The 19906-nt window shown below is 48.8% G+C and overlaps 1 protein-coding gene across 1 annotated transcript in view; it reads left to right on the top strand.

The window, feature by feature from the left end:
- Positions 1-19643, top strand: part of LOC145352292 (transmembrane protein 121) — a 100857-nt gene extending 81214 nt beyond the window's left edge. Inside the window, exon 2 of the mRNA XM_080202042.1 lies at positions 17861-19643. Coding sequence (XP_080058168.1) covers positions 18556-19494 — 939 coding nt within the window. The 5' untranslated portion in view covers positions 17861-18555 and the 3' untranslated portion in view covers positions 19495-19643. The remainder of the gene's footprint in view (positions 1-17860) is intronic.
- Positions 19644-19906: the final 263 nt, after the last annotated feature.

Genomic DNA, 19906 nt, shown 5'->3' with positions numbered 1-19906 from the left:
GACATGGGAAGAACATGCAAACTCCACACTGACTGTCAGCTGAAGTCGGAGTGGAACCCAGTGCTGTGAGACAGCAGTGTTAACCACTGAGCTACCATGCTGCAGAGATAGGAATGGCCTGTCAGAGGGGATACTGCAGGGAATTTGGGAACATGGCACTGATCAAAGCCTGATTCAGCACTGTAATTTAGCGTGTGGCAGCACTGAAGGGGTATTTGACCCAGCTGTGTGCGGCGTCCATTTTAAAGAAAGTCCCACTCCCTGCTGTTTCCCCTGAGCATTACAAATGTTTCCTCTGGAGTATTTATTCTGTCAACTTTCACAAGAGTGACACAGTGGTTTGCACTGCTGCCTCACACGCCAGGGACCCGGGTTTGATTCCTGGTTTGGATCACAGTCTATGCGGAGTGTACACGTCCTCCCCGTGTCTGCATGGGTATCCACTGGGTGATTTGACTTTTTATTGGCACATGTATTGGTATACAGTGATACAGTATTGTTTCTTGCACACTAATACAGACAAAGCATTGAGAAGGAGAGGGTGCAGAATGTAGTGTTACATTTATAGCTAGGGTTTAGAGAAAGATTAACTTCATGTGAGTCATCTTACCCTGAAAAAAAAATTTCCCTTCTCTACTCTTGCCCAAAATAACAGGCTCTGCAGACCTGGAGACAGAGAAAAAGGCAACATGTGGGTGAGGCCACACCTGGAGTATTGTGTGCAGTTTTGGTGTCCTTACCTGAGGAAGGATGTCCTTGCTATAGAGGGAGTACAGTGAAGATTTACCAGGCTGATTCCTGGGATGACAGCTCTGTCATATCAGGAGCGACTAAGTCAGTTAGGATTATATTCATCGGAGTTTAGAAAAGTGAGAGGGAATTAGGGTGGCATGGTGGCGCAGTGGTTAGCTCTGCTGCCTCACGGTTCCAGGAACTTGAGTTCAATTCTGGTCTTGGGTCACCATGTGTGTGGAGTTTGCATGTAATCCCCGTGTCTGGGTGCTCCAGTTTCTTCCCACAGTCCAAAGATGCGTGGCTTAGGTGCATTGGATTGCTAAATTGTCCCTTAGTGTCCCCGGGTGTGTAGGTTAGAGGGATTAGCAGGGTAAATTTGGGGATAGGGCCTAGGTGGGATTGTTGTCAGTGTAGACTGGATGGGCCAAATGGCCTCTTTCTGCACTGTAGGATTCTATGATTCTGTTCCTGATCCCGGTTATTCCTGATTTCATTGAAAATTATAAAATCCTAACAGGGTTAGACAGGATGGACTCAGAAAGAATATTCCCAATAATGGAAGAGTCCAGAACTGGTCATAGTTTGAGGATAAGGGGGTAAACCTTTTAGAACTGAGGTGAGGAGAAATTTCTTCACCCAGGGGGTGGTGAATGTGTGGAATTCACAACCACAGAAAGTAGCTGAGGCCAAAATGTTGTTTGATTTCAAGAAGAAATTAGTTATAGCTCTTGGGGCTAAAGGGATCAAGGGATATGGGGAGAACTGGGGGGATCAGGATGTTGAATTTGATGATCGGCCATGATCATAATGAATGGCAGGGCAGTCTCGAGAGGCCGAATGGCCTACTGCAGCTTCTAGTTTCCACATTTCTATGCTAAATAGTTCTTGAGTTGACTTCCCTCAGGCCTCGTTAATAACAAAATCTTGTAGATGCGTTACATATGCAACGTACGAATGGATTTAATTGATGATTAATGACTGCCCTCTACCTGTATCCCAGTGGTCCTCTTCCAACAGCAGTCTAATTTACTTAAGCTATTGAACCCGAATTGTTCCTGAAGACAAAAGAACTCATTAATGCAAAGGCATTCCAGGCTCCAGAAAATCTGGGGAAGTTTAGGCCGAGATGCTATGTTCCCTTGAAGTGAGCTGTGATTCTGTGCTGTTGTCTAGTTGGTGTTGTTTTAAACTGTAAATGAGGATCCCCTGAGGATTATAACTTGCCCCCGTTCAAACAGAACAGCTTGTGAAAACTCTTACACAGAGAGTTTAAAAACTAGTCAGGCCAAGCGGGTGGAAGCTTAACACAAAATGGCCGAGTGTGGTGAAAAATGGACGGTTTCCCACATCACTTCGGACTGAATCTTATGCCTCATTAGGAATAATTTCTACGCCTATGAGAATCACACAATACCTGTGGCATATTCCCTGATTTATCTACCCTGCAGCAATCACTGCAAAGACTGGGTAGACATAAACGATTCCCCAGGACTTGTTCCCCAGTGATTGTAGGGGACAGAAGCCCAGAAGCCAGCACCATGCTGTGGTTCTGACCAGACTGCTGGACGGAGTGAAGCAAAGGCAGGACACACTCTATCCCCGCTTCAGGAGCCAATCGTAGACCGCTGGGATTTAAGAGCGCCCCGGGATGTAGCTGTCGTGGATGGTCCCAGGACGTGGAGACTCACCTGCATGAAACGCACCGTACGCTGCACATTGGAGTAAAGTAACAGTAAAGATTATTTATTAGTGTCACAGATAGGCTTACATTAACACTGCAATGAAGTTACTGTGAAAATTCCCAAGTCGCCACACTCCGGCGCCTGTTCGGGTCAATGTACCTAACCAGCACCTCTTTCAGACTGTGGGAGGGAACACCCAGAGGAAACCCATGCAGACATGGGGAGAATGTGCAAACTCCACACAGACAGTGGCCCAAGCTGGGAATGGAATCCAGGTCCCTGGTGCTGTGAGGCAGCAGTGCTAAGCATTATCCCTTGCGGTACATGAATGGCGCCGTGTTGCGCCATGGAGTGCACAGGGCCACACGGGCGCAGTCAGTCAAACCTCGCAGCTGGGGCAAGCCTACTAAGTGGGCAAAGCCCATGGCACTGGCTCTCCTGGTCCCAGTCCAAGTTGATATATACGTGAGCCCTCACATCTGTGACCTCCCGGATGTATTTGTGCATGTGGCTGGTTGGAAGATGCCACACAGGTCGCCCATGCTGCTCGCATAGAAATTCAGAATGAGTGTGAGTTTAAGGGCCGTAGACAGAGGGTGCCCCTCCATTCCACAAGGTGCCAGCTCTTGCTCGGCCTGGCAGAAGTGGTCCACCATGCCCCAAGAGAGCAGTCATCTTCTACAGCACTGAATCTTTAACACTTACATGTACAAGGACTGACGTCAGAATAACGTTGGCCGGTACCTACAAGGCACTAGTATTCACGGTGCTGCTCCCAGAACAGCAACAGGCCCAGTCTCTCCCTCCTCCGCAGGGTGCTGTTGCCGATCAGGTGCCCTATAAAGAAGAGAAAGCCACAGTGAGTTATAAGAGTTTGTGAGAGAATCCTGACCCCCACCACTCAATACCCCTGAGACCACCACCCAATGGCAGCTGGAGAGTCCATTCATTCCTCAGAATAGAGGTAGGCAGCACTTGGTACAACGTTTAAAAATTATTTTCTTTATTGAATAAAACTTAAAATTAAAGCTACAGAAGTGAAAAAGAGAAAAGTTGGGAACTGGTTTCACAGCCAGGCCCAGTACAAATCTTGAATATTCAAAAATAAGACTGAACACTGAACTCAAAAACGCACACTGAAATCCACAATATATGTTCTTTATAATCTGTGTTATCAAAGTTGCTAGTACAATCCGCGTCCCTAACTTTCATAAACAATTGGCAGCTGTGTGGCCGAGAAAGCTTCTGTTTTGGCACATCCCTTCTTGCAGGATTACTTTCAAAGATTGTTGTCAACTTTCTAAGCTCGTCCCAGCATTCCTAGCTGAGTTTTAAAATGTGGCTAAGTTAGCTTTAAAGCATGGTTAGTTACAGAGGCAGAAATATCTTAAAATGAAGCCTTTTAACTGAGCAGGTCATACAAAGGATTCCGCAGCAGTACACTCAATAGGGGCCTCAATTCCATCCCTCACACCCATCGCTAGAATACTATGGCCACATCTCCATATTGGTCCCTGTCAACTGTAATAGGATACATCCATGGACCCACCAGGGTCTTGGTGGCACCAAATGCCCCCAAATCCCCACAAAGAAACTTGCCTTCACATTAGAGGACAGTTGCTGCATGTGTTTGCATTCTGAGGGGGGGGGGCCTCGCCAATGCACCCCATCATGGCCTTGATTGCGGTGCATGATAGTAAACCTCACCATTACGCCATGCACTAGGGGACACACCAATGTAGTCTGTGCGACGTTGCAGCCTTTCTGAGAACTTCAGATCAATGCTTTGGGACATTGACTTGCAAAGTGTTCAAGGATGGTCTCCACTATTCTTGGCATAATCACTAGTGAGGGGAGGCCGGGGAGGCTGTTCGGGCCTAGTGTCTTTGTCTCGTGCCAGACAAGGGACAGCTGAGGTCAGCAATTAGCAAGTCCAGTGCATTCCCAGAGGGCACCCTGTTCCTCCCAGGTCACAGGGTCTGTGGACTTGAGCAGCCTTCCACGATCCACGGACCGTTACACGCAAACGCTCCTGACAATTGATTTTGGTCTTCTGGGCAGCCTCTCCCATCTTACCGCTGCCTGAATGTGGGTTCCAGTAACTCTGCACTCATCCACCCCCCCCGAGGGTGAGGCCCTTCAGGCTGCGTGAGGGGAGACGCAGTCCATTCCTGATGGCCCCCACTCTGCCCTGACAGCCCTGCTTCTCATAGGATCCCACCCGGGTAACTCATAGTCACCCCCTAGTGTGGAGCCTCTTGTTTACAAGCCCTCCCAGCCTCTTGCCAGCCCCCACTAAGGATGGGTACTGCGATATGGACAGGAACCCAGGAAGGGGGACAAGAGAGGCACTGCCTGCGTACCAACCTTCACAATCCCTTTAAAACAAGGGATGTCCTGACATGAGGGAAAGATATGACTCTCCAGTGACCTCTGTGGACTCCTCCTCTCAAAATTCTGGGATTCCTGGCCCCGAGTTGAACTTGTCTGTGTCCCCTGAGTCCTCTCCCCTGAGCAGAGCACACCACAAGCCTAAACACTCCCCTCAGAGGTCAAAGTGCCAGGGTCACACTCTCATGTAGGACTGTTGTAAATGGCGCTGATGTGACATCATGCCAGCACTCACTGATAATCCGGTGAGGGGGGAGGGGTGAATGTTCCAGCGAAAGTGCTTGCTAATGACATGCTAACGTGCTACAGTGAGCTTCCTGGGATCCTGCAGCATGTTTCACACTACTCCGCCAGTGAGAGAGACATAAGATCGGAACTCAGAAACATAAGAACATAAGAAATAGGAGCAGGAGTAGGCCATCTAGCCCTTCGAGCCTGCCCCGCCATTCAATAAGATCATGGCTGATCTGAAGTGGATCAGTTCCACTTTCCCGCTTTCTCCCCATAACCCTTAATTCCCTTGTCTATCAGAAACCTATCTACCTGTGACTTAAATATATTTAGTGAGGTAGCTTCCACTACTTCAACGGGCAGAGAATTCCAGAGATTCACCACCCTTTGAGTGAAGAAGTTCCTCCTCAACTCCGTTCTAAACTGCACCCCCTTATCTTGAGGCTGTGCCCTCTAGTCCTGCTATCCTTTCTGAGCAGGAAGAATCTCTCTACCTCTACCCTATCCATCCCTTTCATTATCTTATACGTCTCTATAAGATCCCCCCTCATCCTTCTAAACTCCAACGAGTACAGACCCAGTCTATTTAGTCTCTCTTCATAGGCTAACCCCCTCATCTCTGGTATCAGCCTCGTGAACCTAACTCGCTGCAATGAATCACATTTTCCGAGTTTATTTGAATTGCGAGCACTCACTGCCCTCCCCCCGGGTGGAGAGTGCGGGCTCATATTTTTGTATTATTTTTCTTTTCATTCCTCATCTCCTAATTTTTTCTAGGTTTCTAATTCCCAAGAGGTCTGCAATTCCTTCCACGAGCAATGGACACAGTGGTTAGCATTGCTGTCTCATAGCGCCAGAGAGCCAGGTTTGATTTCCAGCTTGGGTCACTGCCTGTGCAGAGTCTGCACATTCCCCCCGTGTGGGTTTCCTCCGGGTGCTCCAGTTTCCTCCCACAGTCTGAAAGTCATGTTGGTTAGGTGCATTGGCCATGCTAAATTCTCCTCAGTGTACCCGAACAGGTGCCGGAGTGTGGCGTCTAGGGGATTTTCACAGTAACTTTATTGCAGTGTTAATGTAAGGCTAGTTGTGACACTAATAAATAAACTGTAAGAATGTTGAGTGACTGCAGGCCATTCGACCACAGGTTGCTGTGTGTGTGGTGCTGCGCTCTTGGAGGAGCTGTTTGGCAGAGTTGGTTGGCCTTTTATCTATCGGATCTGGGTTCCGACAGACTGGGTGGCAGCTTTCTGCATCTGGTCATAGAATACATAGAATCCCTACAGTGCAGAAGGAGGCCATTTGGCCCATCGAGTCTGCACTGACCACAATCTCACCCAGGCCCTATCCCCATTTTCTCTAGCTAGTCCCCTTGGCTCTAAGGGACAACTTAGCATGGCCAATTCACCTAACCTGCACATCTTTGGAGGAAACCGAGAGCACCCAGAGAAAACCCACACAGACACAGGGAGAACGTGCAAACTCCATACACACAATGACCCAAGCTGGGAATGGAATCTGGGTCCTTGGCACTGTGAGGCAACAATGTTAACCACTGTGCCATGGTGCATAGTTCATGAAATGAGTTTGGTACAACCTCATTGAGTGCTGAGAGTGGGTATAAGCATGGTGGGTGAAAGAAATTGGAGAAACTGATGCAGGACAGGCAGTGGCCTTGTGGTATTATCAATAGACCATTCATCCAAAACTCAGCTAATGCACTAGGGATCTGGTTTCGAATCCCGCCACGGCAGATGGTGGAATTTGAATTCTGTTTAAAAAAATCTGGAGTTAAAAGTCGTAATGATGTCCATGAAACCATTGTCAATTGTTGGGAAAACCCATCTGGTTCACTAATCTCCTTTAGGAAAGGAAATCTGCTGTCCTCACCTGGTCTGGCCTACATGTGACTCCAGAATCACAGCAATGTGGTTCACTCTCAACTGCCCTTTGAAATGCTCCAGCAAACCACTCAGGTCAGGGGCAACTAGGGATGGCAACAACTGCTGGCCTTGCCCATGTCCCACAGGTAAATATGCGTTGAGGATGAGACATGTTAATTGGAACAATGTAGGAAGAACATTTTGGGCTGAAAGAGGTTGCAGTGCAGATTCACCAGAACGACAGCTGGGTAAGCAGAGTTAGATCAGGAGAACAGGTTGTAGAAACTCATCTTGTATTCTCTCCGAGTGCAGGAGTTTAAGGTTTGTTGAGGAGAGGTGTTTAAGATGATTAAAGGAATTGGTCAGATAGAATTGGTCCCTTTCCTCATTTGACACGCAGCAGAATGTTAAAGTTAGAGATTAGCTACTCAGGGCTGATGTTCACATAGAGGCTTAGTGGAAATCCGTAAAACTCTCATCTTAAAGAGCTGTGGTGGCTGGGAGTTAATTGAACATTTCCAAAGTGAGCGCTGGATGGTTGTCAGTTGAAGGTATCAAGGGCTGCAAAACCCTTAACGATATCAAGGGCTCGATGGTGCTAAGCTTCAAAGCGACCATGGTCCAACTGAATCGCCAGGTGGTCTGCACTAGTTCCTGTGGCGGGGTAGATAAGGGTGATTTTTTTTCCCAACACCTCTCAGGGGTGGGCTTGGAAGACAGGTGGGCCAGTTTGTCAAGGTGTTCCTCTGCGAGCTGCTTTTCCTAGGGAACCCGTGGTGGCAAGAAACCAATTCATGGGGGTCATAGAATCTACAGGGGCAGAGGGAGGCCATTCAGCCCATTGAGGCTGCACCGACAACAATCCCACCCAGGTCCTGTCCACATAACCCCACATATGGTCTTCCTAAAAGTTCCCTCAGTGTACCCGAATAGGTGCTAAAGTGTGGATTTTCATTGCAGTGTTAATGTAAGCCTACTTGTGACACTAATAAATAAATATTTACCTTCCTAGTCCTCCTGACACTAAGGGGCAATTTGTCATGACCTAACTGTGCATCTTTGGACTGGGAGGAAACTGGAGCACCCAGAGGAAACCCAGGCAGACACAGGGAGAACGTGTAGACTCCACACAGACAGTGACCCAAGCCGGGAATTGAACCTGGGTCCCCGATGCTGCGAGGTAGCAGTGCTAACCACCGTGCCATCCTGGTTGAGGTTGCTAACGAGGCAATTGTCAGGCATTATTACCCAGGGACACCAAGGCTCTTCCCGCAGAGTCCATAACCTGGCAAACCTGGCAGCTCACCACTCAGAAGGTAAAAAAGTTCAGGCCAGTATTCTGAATACCCCGTTTTACTGGTGTTCCATTTTAAAGTATACGAGACCAGTTCGGACCAGTATTCCCTTTTCCCCCCGTTTTACTGGATTTTCCTTATGGGAGAAGCGAGCTGCAGCCATATTGAAGTTTGTACGGTACAATGGCAAGTTGGCGATTCCCCCATGGCACTGACCTGCCAATGAGAGCAGTACCTCATTCAGACTGCTCTCAGGGACAGTGCTCAGGGTAAAGAGAATCCTTCTGACTCTATCGGCCTAGTCTCCCTTTCAGTCCCCCCCCCCATGTCCCAGGCTCTTCAGCAACACTCTTAGCTGATGCCACAGTGAAGGCTACTGGCCTCCCTCACACTGGGGGTACTGACTGGGTCCCTTCTCCCTTAGCCCACCCATCACCCTGAATTGGATGGTGATCCCAAAGATGTGTTTTTAATTAAACAGCCTCCCATAAGACTGTGCCTGTACTCTGAGCAGTGGCACGGTGGTTAGCACTGCTGCCTCACAGTGCCAGGGAGCCAGGTTCGATTCCCAGCTCGGGTCACTGTCTGTGTGGAGTTTGCACATTCTCTCTGTGTCTACGTGGGTTTCCTCCGGGTGGTCAGGTTTCCTCCCACAGTCCAAAAGATGTGCTGGTTAGACTATAAGATATTCAACCCATCCCCATTCAACCATGGCTGATGTGAACCTCATCCCGATTCTCCTGCCTTCTCCCCATAACCCTTGACCCCTTATTAATAAAGAACCTATCTATCTCTGTCTTAAAGACACTCAATGACCTGCCCTCCACAGCCCTCGGTGTCAGCGAATTCCACAGGTTCACCGCCCTCCGGCTGAAGAAATTCCTCCTCATCTCTGGAGGAATTAAAGGAGCGTCCCTTCACTCTGAGGTTGTGCCCTCGAGTTCGAGTCTCTCCCACTACTAGAAACATCCTCTCCACGTCCACTCTATCTGGACCTCTCAATATTCTGTAAATTTCAATTAGATTACCCTCTTCCTTCTAAACTCCATCGAGGATCGACCCAGATCCTCATTCCTGGAATCATTCTAGGGAACCCTATCTGGAGCCCCTCCAAGGCTAGCACATCCTTCCTTAGGTATGGGTCCCAGAACTGCTTACAATATTCCGACTGGCTTCCGACCAGAACCTTATAGAGCCTCAGCAGTACATTCTTGCTCTAGAAATGAATGTTAACATTGAATTTGCCTTTAGGTTTGGTTTCTCCCTCAGTGTACCCGGACAGACACCGGAGTGTAACGACTAGGGGATTTTCATTGCAGTGTTAATGTAAGCCTACTTCTGACAATAATAAATAAACTTTAAGGCGCGCAAATGTTCAGAGTCAGGAAGATTCCACTGCCCGTAGTTACTGTGAAAGAATGGGCTTATTTCCCAGGTTCCTATTTAATTAGCTGCAGTCTGCATCAACCATGAGGAACAGCGTAGACAGAGTCAGGAGTAATTGTAGTTCCTTATTTCATTTGCCTGGAGGGAGTTTTGTTTCACAGAAGGTTTTACTTGGAACGCGGCAGAGAGGAACCAGCTTAAATGCCAAGAGCAGACGGAAGGAAAGAGCAGCCATGTCAACTAAAAAAATCAGAGCCGAAATCGATAGATTTTTGATGGATGATATCGTTAAAGGATATGGAGCTGAGCTAGGTACGTTGAGTTGAGATGCAGATCAAGCATGAACTAACTGAGTGGAGGAACAGACTTGAGGGGCTGAACAGTCTTCTTCTTTGTACCAAATTAAAGTGCTTTTCCCTGTGCCGCACCTTACCCAGAAACACTTTTTTAAAATTCATTCGTGGGACATGGGTGTCGCTGGCTGGCCTGCATTTATTGCCCATCTCTGGTTGCCCTTGAGAAGGTGGTGGTGAGCTGCCTTCTTGAATCGCTCCAGCCCACACGTGTTGTGGGTTGACCCACAATGACATGGGGGAGGGAATTCCAGGATTTTGACCCAGCGACTCTGAAGGAACGGCGATATATTTCCAAGTCAGGATAGTGAGTGGCTTGGAGGGGAACTCGCAGATGGTGGTGTTCCCATGTATCTGCTGCCCTTGTCCTTCTGGATGGAAGTGGTCTTGTGTTTGGAAGGTGCTGTCTAAGGATCTTTTGATGAATTGCTGCATCTTGTAGATGGTATACACTGCTACTACTGAGTGTCGGTGGTAGAGGGATTGGATGTTTGTATAGTGCTGCCAATCAAGCGGGCTGCTTTGTCCTGGATGGTGTCAAGCTTCTTAAGCGTTGTTGGAGCTGTACCCAGCCAGGCAAGTGGGGAGTATTCCATCGCAGTCCTGACTTGTGCCTTGTATAGGTTTCGGGGAGTCAGGAGGTGAGTTACTCGCCGCAGTATTCCTGGCCTCTGACCTGCTCCTGTAGCTATTGTATTTGTGGTGAGTCTAGTTGAGTTTCTGGTCAATGGTAACCCTAAGGATGTTGACAATGGGGGATGGTAATGTCAGGGGGCGGTGCTTGATGCTGACACCGGGGGTCAATTTGGACTGGTGCCTGGGCAAGTGGGGTGGGGAAGGGGTGAAAAGGGATGGCACTGCAGAGTCTGAAAGCGTGTGATGCCTGATAATGGGTAGGCCTCATTTTAAAACCTAAGACAGGTGACTTGCTGAGAGGCAGTGAGGATGGGGCGCTCCAGAACGATTCCGATGGAGGGCAGCGCGTTACGTCGTGACATTGTCAAGAGATTTCAGGCTTTGTTAGAAACAAGAGCTATTTATCATTAAAAGAAATTAGGTACAGGAGTTACAGCTCTGGGCTGCCCTGGAGTTGAACCCCAGACTTTATGATGTTAACTACATGGCTGCGAGATGTATTCTGCCTGAGAGAGGACTCCACCCTCTGGGGTGGTCACTGACTCCCAGCTCCCATTGTCCCCTCATGTCATGTGACTCACTTCTGCTGTGCTGCCTTAAAGAGACAGACACCACACCCACAACAAGGGAGGACAAGCTCCAGGGTTCCGATCTCCTCCTGAAGGGATCCTCACGCGAATTGAAAACACCTTGGCCTCTTCTGGCCACTAGCCCTCATCCTGCCCTGGTTTCCGAGCACTTTAACTTGGTCTCCTCCACACTTTGCCGGGAAATGGTTAAAATCAACCCCAGGGTACCTAACACAGGGAGTACTGCGCTCCTTTCAAAAGCAAAAGACTGCGATTGTTGGAAACCTGAAATGGATGTGGCAAATATTGGCAGAAAACTCAGTAGGTCTGGCAGCATCTGTTGAGAGAGGATCAGAGGTAATGGGGGGGGGGCATTTTCTGTCCTGTTTTTGTGGGGAGAACACAGTAAGAAGTCTCACAACACCAGGTTAAAGTCCGACAGGTTTATTTGGTAGTGAATGCCACGAGCTTTTGGAACGCTGTTCCTTTGTCAGGTGAGTGGGGAATCCTGATCCCAAACAGGGCATATAAAGGCACACACAGTTTACAGAATACTGATTAGAATAAGAACATAAGAACATAAGAAATAGGAGCAGGAGTAGGCCATCTAGCCCTTCGAGCCTGCCCCGCCATTCAATAAGATCATGGCTGATCTGTCGTGGCTCAGTTCCGCATTCCCGCCCTCTCCCCATAACCCTTAATCCCCTCGCTTATCAAAAACCCATCAACCCGCGTCTTAAAAATATTTAGCGAGGCAGCCTCCACCACCTCAACGGGCAGAGAATTCCAGAGATTCACCACCCTTTGAGTGAAGAAGTTCCTCCTCAACTCTGTTCTAAACCGCCCCCCCTTTATCTTGAGGCTGTGCCCCCTAGTCCTACTGTCCTTTCTGAGCGGGAAGAGTCTCTCCACCTCTATCCTATCCATCCCATTCGTCATCTTATATGTCTCAGTGAGATCTCCCCTCATTCTTCTAAACTCTAACGAGTACAAGCCTAATTTATTCAGCCTCTCCTCATAGCTCAACCCCCTCAACTCCGGCATCAGCCTAGTAAACCTCCTCTGCACTCCCTCCAAGGCCAAAATATCCTTGCATAAGTACGGCGCCCAAAACTGCGCACAGTACTCCAGCTGCGGCCTCACCAATGCCCTATACAGCCGCAGCAAGACCTCCCTACTTTTATATTCAATCCCCCTCGCTATGAAGGCCAGCATCCCATTCGCCTTCCTGACCACCTGCTGCACCTGCAGGCTGGGTTTTTGCGACTCATGCACAAGGACCCCAAGGTCCCTCTGCACCGTCGCATGCTGCAGTTTTTCGCCACTTAAGTAATAGTCCTTCCTACCATCATTCCTACCAAAGTGGACCACCTCGCACTTGCCAACATTAAATTCCATTTGCCATTTCCTGGCCCATTCGCCCAGCCTATCTAGATCCTTCTGCAGACTCTCCACACCCTCCGCACAATTTGCCGTTCCACCAATCTTGGTGTCATCAGCAAATTTCGATACCCTACACTCGGAATGTGAGTCTTTACAGCTAATCAAGTCTTAAAGATGCAGACAATGTGAGCAGAGATAGCATTAAGCACAGGTTAAAGAGATGTGTATTGTCTCCAGACAGGACAGTAAGTGAGATGTTGCAAATTCAGGCAAGTCATGGGGGTCACGGATAGTGCGACATGAACCCAAGATCCCAGTTGAGGCCGTCTTCATGTGTGCGGAACTTAGCTATCAGTCTCTGCTCAGCGACTCTGTGCCATTGTATGTTGTGTAGGCCGCCTTGGAGAGCGATCACCTGAAGATCAGAGGCCGAATGCCTGTGACCACTTTGTGGGGAGAAACAGGGATGAGGGGGTGGGAGTGTGGAGAATTGAACAGGTATCCCAAAACAGCTGTCATGCCAGCAGAATTTCCCCACTCAGTTGTCTCCAGTGACGTAACTGGAATCCTGACTTTAAAAGACAGAATCCCCATTCGCATTTATTTAACTTTTACACATGATAGACTCCCCCACCATCTCCCCCTCCATCCCCCGCTGTGTTAAATTGCCCACTCATGTTGGTGTGCCCTAAATCACGACAGGTCTGCTACAACGGGCACCTGGGGATCAGAAATTACTGGAGGCGCAAAAGTGAGTTTGGCCCCTGGGGGCAGAGGGTCACGCTGGGGCAGTATCTGGAAGCTCTGCCCCCAGCTGGTACAGGTAGGGGAGTTTTCTGGAGGAGGTGACGAGCGAGGTGGTCCCATGGTGGGGGGTGTTGGAGATCCGTGGTGGGGGGAGGTTTCCTTTTCATTGCATTTTTTAAAAAAAAGGCGACCCGATCTTTCATTGTGAGGCTCGCCCCTTGGTACTTTTTTGCCTACCAATACAGCGGGACAAGTGGGCAGCACAGCCGACGGGCAGACGGGCGATTTCTCACCCGAGATAACACTTTGCCAATAAATGGTAAAATTGCTTCCAGTGTTCCCAGTCGATGAGAAATGGTTTTGAGCCAGTGACAGAGGGGAGGGGGGAAAATGAACACAAGCATAAGTCTGTGATCGCGTCAGGATAGGTGAGATTCCATGATAAAAAAGATTTGGTGGTACAAGGTTGAAGGGAATGGTGATGGGACAAATAGAGAAACAAATGATGGGTTTGGAAGAATGGCAGAATGCTGCCATCTGCAAAAGAACAACTGGCAAAGGAACCAAGAGAATGTCTGCTGCAATTCTTGAACTCAAAGGCACGGTGACACAGTGGTTAGCACTGCTGCCACACAGCACCAGGGACCCAAGCTCGATTTTGGCCTCGGGTCACTATCAGTGTGGAGCTTGCACATTCTCCCCATGTCTGCGTGGGTTTCGTCCTGGTGCTCCAGTTTCCTCCCATAGACCGAAAGATGTGGAGATAGGTGGATTGGCCGTGCTAAATTGCCCTTTAGTGTCAGGGGTATTAGCAGGGTAAATACATGGGGTTACGGGGATAGGGCCTGGGTGGGATTGTTGTCAGTGTAGGCTTGATGGGCCAAATGGCCTCCCTCTGCATGGTTGGGATCCTCTGATATCTCTGGAACATTGAGTTCAGAAGGCCTCACCAAAAGCGGAGGTGCTGCACCTCGAGTTTCATTGAAACACTGTGGGAGGGCAAGGACTGAGAGGTCAACTTGAGGGCAGGGTGGGGGAATGAAATTGTCAGGCAAGCAAAGTGGATGCAGGTGTCAGCCAAAGCTGTCACCGGACTGCAGTGCACGAGTAACCAGTGGGGCGAGTTCGTTACCGAGTGATAAAGGTGATATCAGGAATTTTTGTCATGCAATCACATAGAATGGGCTCCCAGATAGGGTGACAAAGATTACCATTCTGACCATCGTTTAACTAAATGCCACAATATGGTCAGGGGGAGTTGGTGGCACAAAGAGTCTGTATAGACGGAAGAAGGAAGCTGGACTAACTTGTCACCCTGCAAACTCTTTCCAATGGAGAATCATTCATTGGACATTTATTTAACTGAACTATTTCTTCCTAGTCCTCAGATTGTTCACTGTGCAATAAATGAGGACATTTCTATCCTGTTTGCTTAGCATCTCATCTCTGGTGCTTTGTTTATTGTGTTCTGAGCTGTGTTACACAGAAACATTGAAAATAGTAACAGAAGTAGGCCATTCAGCCCCTTGAGTCTGCTCCGCCATCTCATGTGGCCATGGCTGATCCTCTATCCCATAGAGTCATAGAAACATTACAATGCAGACGGAGGCTATTTGGCCCATTGGCTTTGTACCGACTCTCCAACAGAGCATCTTACTCAGGCTCTATCCCTGTAACCCCAGATAGTTAACCTGGTAATCCCCCTTTAACCTACATATCTTGGGACATTAAGGGGCAATTTAGCATGGCCAATCCACCTAACCCGCACATCTTTGGAGCGTGGGAGAAAACAGGGGCATCCAGATGAAACCCACGCAGACACAGGGAGAACGTGTAAGCTCCCCACACACACAATGACCCCAGCAGGGAACAGAGCCCAGATTCCTGGTGAGAAACAAAGAACAATACAACACAGGAACAGGCCCTTTGGCCCTCTGAGCCTGCACCTATCATGTGTTCCTAACTGCACCATCTGTTTGTATCCCTCTTTTCCCAGTTTGTTGATGTGGCTATCTAGGTAAGTCTTAAATTATCCTAGCGTGAGGGCAACACGGTGGCACAGTGGTGAGCATTGCTGCCTCACAGTGCCAGGGATCCAGAATCGGTTCCTGGCTTGGGTCACTGTCTGTGTGGAGTCTGTACGTTCTCCCCGTGTCTGTGTGGGTTTCCTCCGGGTGCTCCGGTTTCCTCCCACAATCTGAAAGACGTGCTGGTTAGGTGCATTGGCCATGCTAAATTTTCCCTCAGTGTACCTGAACAGGCGCCGGAGTGTGAGGGGCTTTCACAGTAACTTCACTGCAGTGTTAATGTAAGCCTCCTTGTGACACTAATAAATAAACTTTAAACTAATCTCAACCCACACTCCAGCGTTGTCCCCTGACATCTTGACATCTTTGAGAAATACGTCCATTTCCTTCTTAAATAGCTTCAGTGGTTTGTCTCCTTGGCCTTCTGTGGTAGGGAATTTCACAGGTTCACCACCCCCTGAGTGAAAACATTTCTTCTCACCTCATGATCATCTAAATGGCCTGTCCGGTATCCTGAGACTGTCCGTGTGTTTCACTCAGCGTCTCAGGGAACCGCCATTCCAGTGATATCAGACAAAAACTTGTTCCGGCTGTGGCTATAATTCATTCTCCACAGAATCACGGAATCCCCACCCTGCAGAAGGAGGCCATTCAGCCCGTCTGCACTGCCTACAATCCCACCCAAGCCCTATTCCCATAGCCCCACACATACTTACCCTGCTAATCTCCCTGCCACTAGGGTTTAGTTAGCATGGCCAATCCACCTAACCTGCACATCTTTGGACTCTGGGAGGAAACCGGAGCACCCGGAGGAAACCCACGCAGACACGGGGAAAATGTGCAAACTCCACACAGACAGTGACCCCAGGAGTTGAACCCAGGTCTCTAGTGCTGTGAGCTAACCACTTTGCTACCGTGCCACCCAAGATACACAGTGCACTCTCACAGCACAGCCTTTGAATTAGGAAACTGGAAGCAAAGCTGATTAAAATACTGCACAATACTGGATGCTTCTGAATGAGGGCAGGACAATCCATAGAATCCCTACAGTATAGAAAGATGCCACTCAGCCCATCGAGTCTGCATTGATAACAGTCCCACCCAGGCCCTACCCCCATTTACTCTGCTAGTCCCCTGACACTAAGGGGCAATTTCGCATGGCCAATCCACCTAACCTGCACACCTTTGGACTGTGGGGGGAACCCAGAGCACTGGGGAGAACGTGCAAACTCCACATAGAGGGTAGAATTTTCCCCTCCCTCCACGGGAATTGTAGTGGGTAGGACATGGACTATGCAAAGGTCTCTTGACCTCATGTGGGATTTTCCAGCCTTGGGGTGAGTGGGACCAGAAACTCCCATCCACACAGTCATCCGAGGCTGGAATTGAACCCAGGTCCCTGGAACAGTGAAGAAGCAGTGCTAACCGCTGTGTCACCTATGGTTACTGATCATGAACAGGAAACTGAACTAATATCCCATCCTCCTCCCAAATTCTAACTCCAGCCCAGGTCAATAAAGCACAGAACCTGAGACCTTTCTAGCACACACCGCCTCCCCACCTCCAGTGAGAGTAACACATTTGTGAATCAGTCTCTCTTTCTGACTGTAGGTCAGGGTACTTATATTTGCACTGTTTAAGCAACATTTTTTGAGGAAAGAATGGCCCATTTGCCCTTCTGGCTTGTGTGTTAGACTCTGTATCCCACCATTTCCCATTGGCAAGTCACCACACTGGAGTTGCGATTGCCTTGCCCATCCTTTGCAAGTTGCCTTGGGCGTACTTCAGGCCTTCCTTTGAAATGTGAATTCCCCCAGGCTACGTGACAGAACAGTTCCTAATTTAAAGACCAGGGATTTTTAAATCAGAATTTTTGTTTGTAAAAGATGTATCAGAATGTTCCCAAATACACAGTGCACTTTGGAACCAACAAATAGTCAATCTATTAGGTGGCACAATGGTTAGCACTGCTGCTTCGGAGCACCAGGGATCCAGGATCGATTCCCAGCTCGGGTCACATTCTCCCCCGTCTACATGGATTTCCTCCGGGTGCTCTGGGTTCCTCCCACAGTTCAAAAGACGTGCTGGCTAGGTGCATTGGCCACGTTAAGTTCTCCCTCAGTATATCTGAACAGGCACTGGAGTGTGGCAACTAAAGGATTTTTACAGTAGCTTCATTGCAGTGTTAATGTAAGCCTGCCTTGTGACAACAATAAATAAATGAAAAAACTTAAATCCTCTCTCAATGTAGCTGAACAGGCGCTGGAGTGTGACGACCAGGGAACTTTCACAGTAACTTCACTGCAGTGTTAATGTAAGTCTACTTATGACACTAAGAAATAAACTAAAAACTTTAACTCTCCTGCAGTGTACTTGAACTGGTGCTGGAGTGTAGCGACTCGGGGATTTTGATAGTAACTTCATTGCAGTGTGATAATATGATGACCAATAAATAAAACTTTAACTTCATTTCCAGCAAGCCACACAAGCCAATACAGTCATTATTTCTCAATGCTAATTCCCTCCCTCTTTCTCTTCCCCCCAGCCCTATTTCTCTTAGATCTTATTGATCGTGTCTGCTGGATTTGGCGATGGATTTGAAGATAACACCAGGATCCAAATTGCAAAGGGAAGGCCTTTGACCTGCTGGGATATAGTAATGGGCACAAAGGCACAAGTTGTGGGGTAGAGATGAAGATCCACGCTCCTGACCATGGAATGCAGTTGATAGATGGTCTCATGGGTCGACTGGCAAATTGGTGACGGATCAACTATAATGCATTTGCACCTCAGGCTGACTCCACTCACCTGGCGCTGAATGGGCACTACTGTATCTTTGATTAAACTGTCCAGGACATTTATCTTAACTCGACAGTCAGACGTGAAATGCATTCACAGGAAATTAATTAGCCCCCAGTGATATATTTACCTCCTTCTGTTTGATGTAGGCCACTGCCTTGCCTTTAATGAAGTGTGAGACTTCTCCTGAGTCAATTGAGCCAAGAGACACATACATCACAAGAGGAGTGTGGAGGGTTGGAAGGTGGCCTCCCAAGTCTTTAAAGGACCAGTCATTGGAAAGCTGAAGAAAACATTGGTTCAAAACATCAGGAGGCATAGGCCCCGCGTAAGTCAACCCACTGGGTAAGAGGTGCAACCCCTCGGCCCAGTTGCCTCCATTTTGAGTTTGACGGGGAAAGCCCTGGAGCCTTGCCCGAGAGAGCTCCTCGACCGACCACCATGGTGCTGCCACCGCCCGACAGGCGGCACGTGTGCCTCTCCACCATCGTCATCATGAGCAGCATGGCCTTCATGGACGCCTACCTGGTGGAGCAGAACCAGGGGCCTCGGAAGATTGGCGTCTGCATCATCGTCCTGGTCGGAGACATCTGCTTCCTGATTGTGCTGCGGTACGTGGCGGTCTGGGTCGGCGCCGAGGTCAAGACGGCCAAACGGGGCTACGCCATGATCCTCTGGTTCCTGTACATCTTTGTCCTGGAGATTAAGCTGTACTTTATTTTTCAGAACTACAAGGCTGAGAAGAAGAACACGGACACAGTTGCGCGGAAGGCGTTGACCTTACTCCTTTCCATCTGTGTACCAGGGCTGTACCTCATCCTGATTGCCTTAGACAGCATGGACTATGTCAGGACTTTCAGGAAGAAGGAAGACTTGAGAGGTCGCCTCTTCTGGGTAGCCTTGGACTTGCTGGATATTTTGGACATCCAAGCCAATCTATGGGAGCCACATAAGTCTGGCCTTCCAATGTGGGCAGAAGGCCTCATGTTTTTCTATTGCTACATTCTCCTGCTCATTCTACCTTGTGTCTCTCTCAGCGAGATCAGCATGCAAGGTGAGTATATAGCCCCTCAAAAAATGATGCTCTACCCTGTTTTAAGTCTGGTAACCATCAACATAGTCACAATATTCATCCGGGCGATTAACATGGTCTTATTTCGAGACAGTCGGGTTTCGACTATATTTATCGGGAAGAACATCATAGCTATCGCCACCAAGACTTGCACCTTCGTGGAGTATCAGAAGCAGGTCAAGAATTTCCCCGAGAACGCGATCGCTCTCGAACTCCAACAGAACTCCATTCCTCACAATCAGGCCATCCACGAAACGCAGGCCATCCCACATGACCAGACGCCAACCAGGGAAATAGTGGACACATGACAGTGATGTGGCCAGGCAGCGAGCAACGTGACAGACAGTTCCCAACAGTGGCCTGGGGAGAGGAGGTGGCGAAACCAATTGGAAGGAGGTAACTTTCAGATTTCGGGCTAGCCCAGACTGTTCTCCGTCCAATGAGACTGTACGGATGGCCCGCCAATGATCTGTGTTCACCCCACCACCCCCCCCTTCCTCTTCTCGTGCTTCCCCTCCATCAGTGTTGGCCTCCTATCACCAGCCTCTTGCGACATCTCAGGTACAATGTGGAGGCAAGAGTTTGAATGGAGCTTTGAGACGGTGCCAGAGACTCTACCCAGAGGTCGGCCTGTAACCCAAGCCTGAGGCTGCCATCAGAGGCTATTCATAGCCAACGGTACATTGGTTTTGCCATTCTCAAGACACAGGATTTTTGAGT

The sequence above is a fragment of the Carcharhinus amblyrhynchos genome, chromosome 14 (assembly GCF_965287045.1).
Source record: "Carcharhinus amblyrhynchos chromosome 14, sCarAmb.v2.hapA, whole genome shotgun sequence".
In the NCBI taxonomy this organism is placed as follows: domain Eukaryota; kingdom Metazoa; phylum Chordata; class Chondrichthyes; order Carcharhiniformes; family Carcharhinidae; genus Carcharhinus; species Carcharhinus amblyrhynchos.
The sequence above is the reverse complement of the archived record's forward strand: the minus strand, read 5'-3'. Positions and strand labels throughout refer to the sequence as shown.